At 37.8% G+C, this 5,907-nt stretch overlaps 1 protein-coding gene across 1 annotated transcript in view; it reads left to right on the top strand.

Moving 5' to 3' along the window:
* Window positions 1-3,252: 3,252 nt before the first annotated feature.
* UBA2 (ubiquitin-like modifier activating enzyme 2) overlaps window positions 3,253-5,907 on the top strand; it is a gene marked incomplete at its 5' end in the record, with an annotated part of 13,786 nt that continues 11,131 nt past the window's right edge. Inside the window, 5 exons of the mRNA XM_010142922.1 lie at window positions 3,253-3,336; window positions 3,599-3,669; window positions 4,801-4,865; window positions 5,360-5,460; window positions 5,623-5,744. Of these exons, the coding sequence (XP_010141224.1) occupies window positions 3,253-3,336; window positions 3,599-3,669; window positions 4,801-4,865; window positions 5,360-5,460; window positions 5,623-5,744 (443 nt within the window). The remainder of the gene's footprint in view (window positions 3,337-3,598; window positions 3,670-4,800; window positions 4,866-5,359; window positions 5,461-5,622; window positions 5,745-5,907) is intronic.

Here is a 5,907-nt window from a genome sequence, read left to right as displayed (position 1 = left end):
TCCAACCGTCGCTCGGCGGAGGAGCGACTGCTCCTCTCTGAGAGCCCGTAGAAGAAATCTCCTGGGAAACTGGTTCGCTTCCCAGCGACTGCTTGTGAAAGGCTTGGTTTTGCCTAATGCCGCCTTTGCTGATACTGTGGGTAGTGGTCCAGGGATGCACTGCAGCGAACAACAGAATACGTGGGAAGTGAACTGTATTTTTAGATACTAAGTTGTAAAACTGTCAGTCTTAGAAGGCTGGTCAGCTTCCCGCGGGCTGTTGCTTTCACTTCTGATTCCTGATACCAACCTCTCAATGTGTATAGGAAGGGTAGAATTGAAAAGGGCGGTAATGAAACCCGGGTAAAGAGAAATACTTTTAGCAAAACTCTTGATTACCTAGTTTCCAGACTCTCATTGGTTTCTTTTTGTAGTTACGCAAAGTGTACTGTTTTAAGAGATCACGGGAGTACAAATCCAGTTAGAGCCCACGTCTGTTTCCTCCAGTATCTCAGGGTCTTGTACAACAAGTTGTAAGAAGCTTGTTTTTACAGTCAGACTTGTTGAGCAGAGCATATTAACAACAGCTTTTATCTAAAACTGTATCAGCTGGTAGAAGAGCACAGCTACTGTTTCGCCTTGTTGTTCATACAACTCAAGCCTTTCGACTGAAACACACTTTAGCAAATTCTACAAGTTTTAAAAGTAACTCCAAACTGTCCCTTTGATTTGAGTCTGCCACTGAGAGCCTATGCAATTTTAACATTGTACTGGTGAAGTAAACATACGCATGAGTGGAAGCCTGCAGTTTCTGCACTGTGTTTTCCCCCTTTTTTATTCCTGCCTTCCTGTATCATTTATGTACTCCTGCAATCTGTTATAATAGAAAGAGTTCAGTATTTCCTGATTTTCCAGCTAGTCACTAGGGATAAATCTCATTGGAGATAGCTTATTGTTTCACTTATTATAGTTTGGTTTTGGGGTTTTTTTATTGTCTTTCAAGGCTGACTTGGTCGGACTCCATTACTCCATGGATCGGGGCCATCTTCGTTTAAAAATATCATTGGCAGTGTTTTATGCAAGACAGTAATGTTTTGATAAAATATGGAGTGGGTGCACAACAGACAAAGAGCAAAAAGAATTATTACACAAAGAAGAAATCCGCTGTTGGGAGGATAAATTGCTTTTGTCAGTGTTTGTGATAGTGTTGAGGGTTTTCCTTGGTTATTAAAGATGAACAAATTTGAACACCTGAAAACATTTCTCTTTATAAGTTGTGATTTAAAAAAAAAAGAAACTATGACAAAGTATGAATACTAATGAAAAGTATCTAGTAGTTTTGAATACCAGATAACTCACAAATATGTTATTTCATTAAGTACACCTTGTTGAAAGGCAGTGCTGTTCTCCTCACGAGTGAAGAACAAAATCCGAGACTGAACTCAAGAATATGAGAACATTCTTAGGAAGTTCTGAGGCCTTTCCTTCCAATGTACAAAAATGGGATCAGTGTAAATGCTATTTTAAGAAGAGGACTGTTAAATTCTGACATTAGCTAGATTGAAGCTTCTGTTGAGGTCTAATGGTCTCACGTATTTCTTTGTAGAAAAACTTCCTTTGCTTTTTTTTGGTAGTACTATTTGCAGTTATAGCTGATGTCACTTGTTACCATCTCCAGCTAAAGTACTAAAAGCTTTCTGGGTAGTGGAATTTTTAACAGAATTATGCACTTAATTTTCACTTGAGATTCACAGGCTTTTTGGCTTTCGACTAAGCCAGCTTTCTTTGTGTGTCTTATGGGAAAGGAAAAGGAGGCAGAAATGTGTTTTCATGCAAATACCATTTTCATGGGAAGACAAAACCATGGGTAGTTACTAGGATACTATGGGTAATAAAGATTAACAGTCTCTGCTTTATAATACATTTCTAAAACATTGTGTGTTTTCTGTTTGCTGTATATCCAAGAGTGCTTTTATTTAGTGTTTAAATAAAGCTCTTTAGCTATTATGGTTCTTAATACATTTAAACTTAATCCTTAAATTAAAAATATTCCCTTCAGAAACCAGGAAGTTTAATCTCGAAGGTTGGATGTTGCATGCGAGGGATCTTCAATGAGGAGCATGTGGCACGCTTTTTTGGTTATTCAAGTTTGGTTAATAAAATTAAAAGTGTATGTGAACACCCTCAGTAGGTCATGTTTAAACTTCATCCTGCACAGTCAGTCTGTCAGTACTCTGCATATAGCTGAAGGCATTACTGTGTCGAGTATGTCAGCATTGTCTGTGGGAATTCAGGAGAACTATCTCTGAGGGTCAGAAAAATTGTCTCACACCCTATTATTTAAAAATGTTACGGGTAGGAGAGGACTTTTTCTAGAAAGAGTGGTTGATCAGAGAGACCATTTATTTAAAGGAAATGTAGTGGCAGTGAAGGTAGAAATAAATCTTCCTGTGGTGGGGCAGTAAAGATTTGAAATTACGATGTTTATGTGCATATATTTAGTACTAAATAGAAACATGGCTGTTAGGGGAATCACAGTGGTGGCATCCTTTGAGGCTGTACATCACAGGTGTTCGGTGGTACATGTTTTTAAACGTCCGAATTGAGTGATTGGATTTTTGTTTTGTAAGTAGACTTCATAATTTTTTAATACGCGTTTAAGCAGTTAGTTCTGGTGTGTATGAATTAGATGACAATGCAGCCTGCAGTTTACTGATTTAGTTGCTCAAGGCCATGTTCAAATATAAAGTAGGAGTACTAATTAGCTTGCTGAGTAGCCGTTCTTGAACCTTGGGGAAGCACGGTGCAGAGCCAGCTTTTGGGGTGGTTAGTGCCGCGTAGCGTTTGACTGGATCTGTCTACACTGATTTCTGCAGTATCTCTTCTGAGTTTGTTCTCTAAATCTTTATCCTACAGTAAATAGGACGATCAGGTATTGACTCTCTACTAACCACTGGGGTACGTATCTCAGAATCCGCCTGAGTGGTCGGTAGGGACTCTTTCTCCAGAAGGTTTGTTGCCATGTAGCCCTTAATTTTTTACATTTGTTTCCGTTGTTAGTAATGATTTAAAATGTATGGATTCCTGCAGACAATTAGGTGATCGCTCATACTCCACAGTTGCTGTACTGCAGATGTAACACCTGTATGGAGGTCTGCAAAGGGGTCTGTAAAGTTTATGATTTTTGGTCACCACATTTGCTTCCAGCTCAGTGCTCATGATTTTGTTCCTTTTATTTCTGTAAAAGTGAAACGGCTCTCTCTCTGTTTGTAGATTGATTTGGATACTATTGATGTCAGCAATCTCAACAGGCAGTTTTTGTTTCAGAAGAAACATGTTGGAAGATCAAAATCTCAGGTGAGGAAAAAGTCGAAGCTCAGGTCTTACTCAGTGTTATTTTATGGACAGTGTAAGAAACATGTCACAATTTTGCTTCTGCTACGAAGAGGTAAGTGGTGGTTGGTTGATCATGGATATCCACAGCATTTCATTATGAAAGTATTTGAATCTTTTAAGGTAGTCAACTTACTCGATACTTAACTGGTATTGAGTCTATCTTTAGAAGGAAGGAAGAAATAATAAGTGGTTTTTTTGTTTTTGTTTTGTTTTTTATTTCTAGGTTGCCAAGGAAAGCGTGTTACAGTTTTATCCAGAAGCTAATATTATAGCTTACCATGATAGCATCATGAAGTATGTTTGTTTTTAAGCTCTAATTACATGTTTTGATCTGCAAGTACTGTGTTACTGAAATGCTGCAATGGTGTGCTTTAAGGTATTTTGCAAAGCTGCTGCAGTAAGAAGATATAGCTGTAAATATGAGACTACCATGCACCTGAGTGGGAGAGTGGGTTTTGCATGAGTTTTCTTAAGCTCTGGTAGTAAGCTGTAGTCGTTTGCTTGTCTCTATTTTTCGCTTTATTAGCAACAGTTACTATATAAGTTTCTACACTGTAAGGATGCCCTGATGTCTTAAGCAGTAATTAGACTTAAATAGATGTGAATGTTGAGTCTGTGATTAAAAAAAATTAAGTTCTTTGTGTGTATGTATATGTAGCCGAGTATCATTTATGTATGCCCCAGACTGTTGAAGTGTAGTCTTTATGATCCATAATCACTGAGCAGAGTAATAGATTATGTAGATTCTCATTAGCTGGTTCCCATGTTTTAATTTATGTTTGTTCAGTTTCTTAAAGATTGGTATTCTGTAATACTGAGGTTTGAATGCCAGTGTTGCTGTAAGCCACTGGAACACTGACTCATCGCATCCTTCTCCTGAAATTGTAAACTGTGCTGTAAAACTGTTAATTCTGTTTGCTCTGTACTCTTTTCTTCTTTGACACTTTAAGTCAGAAAACTGTAATGTAAAGATACTGAAGTGTCAAGGTTTTAAAATCTCGTGTCTTGGCTCCTAAGGGTGTGGAGGCATGATCAAAACCAATTGGCCTGTCATAGCATAGTGAATTATAACAGTGATGTGCTATGGTAGTTACAGTGTGCGTGTCTTAGCCTCAGCTGATGGTTTTTAAGATCAGTTACCACAGCTCAGCCAATTTACTCATTAGGACAGAGCAGTATAATCACTTTTTCGTTGTCTGCCTGTTTCGTTGGTCAAATTGGTACTAATCGCAATAGCTTTCTCCCTGCAGCATAAAATGGGCAGAAGACAAATGAGGCAGTTAAAGGCTATCAGTACATCTGTAATATGTGTCATTTACCACATGAACATCAGTCCACCCTTTGCATGTGTGTATAGTTTCTGTTGTGGCATAATAACCAAAAACTTTGATACGCCATTTTTAGTATTGTTTTTCTTTTCCGTAGCCCTGACTATAACGTAGAGTTCTTCCGCCAGTTTACGTTGGTTATGAATGCTCTGGATAACAGAGGTGAAGTTTTCACTATGATTTTATATTGCAGATGAAAATACTATTGCTTGTTGATAGAAACAGAACTTTAATGTGTTGTACTCTTAGTACTTCTGCAATGTCAGTTAAGTAACAAGTATCCCCTTAACCCATCTGTAGTTTGACTAATGCTTGTGTGCTTCACTGGAAACTTGAAGTGGTAGTTGTGCTTTTAGTGGTGTTTTGGAAGTGAACATTAACTGCTATGTTAATGTATACATTAACTGCTGCTTTATAGGAACTGATGAGTATTGCGTGTACGTACATAACTACCCAGTTGAGTTTGCTACGTTTAATAGCGTTGATATATTTTGTGTTAATTGCAAAATCGGCTTTGTGAAAAATGCATAGTGCTTTATAATGAAAGAAGACAGATTAAGGATAAATGTTTGGACAGGAGGCTAGTTTGAATTTGGAGAAGTAAAACTTTTTTCTCCTAATTGTTCAATTTTTTTAAAAAAACTCTTTGTTTGCAGCTGCCCGTAACCATGTGAACAGGATGTGTCTGGCTGCTGATGTTCCTCTTATAGAGAGTGGAACTGCAGGCTACCTTGGACAAGTAACAGTTATTAAAAAGGTTAGGTTGTGTATTACTCTTGTCACTTCAAGTTTAAATCATTGGTTATTTTGGACAACAAGGAGTGGGGTGTTTTGAGATACGGTTACAGTTCATCTAGTAATAGCATATACTATTGGAAGCCTTCACAGTGTGACAAATAAATATTTCACTTTTCACCAGGGAGTGACAGAATGTTATGAATGTCATCCTAAACCAACTCAGAAGACTTTCCCAGGCTGCACAATCCGAAATACACCATCTGAACCTATCCATTGCATTGTGTGGGCTAAGTATTTGTTCAAGTGAGTGGTGTTTGTTTGTTTTTTAGACAGAAAATAGGTAATGTGGTTCACTCTTCTGCCTTCTAAACCTACAGACAGAGAAATAAAGTAGACACGCACTTTTTGGCTTTTTGCTCCCCCCCCCCCCCCTTTTTTTTTTTTTTTTTTTTTTTGTTTTTTTTTA

The sequence above is a fragment of the Buceros rhinoceros genome, unplaced genomic scaffold (assembly GCF_000710305.1).
Source record: "Buceros rhinoceros silvestris isolate BGI_N320 unplaced genomic scaffold, ASM71030v1 scaffold26089, whole genome shotgun sequence".
NCBI classification, from domain to species: domain Eukaryota; kingdom Metazoa; phylum Chordata; class Aves; order Bucerotiformes; family Bucerotidae; genus Buceros; species Buceros rhinoceros.
Note: the sequence above shows the minus strand (reverse complement) of the source record. Positions and strands in the feature narration are given on the sequence as shown.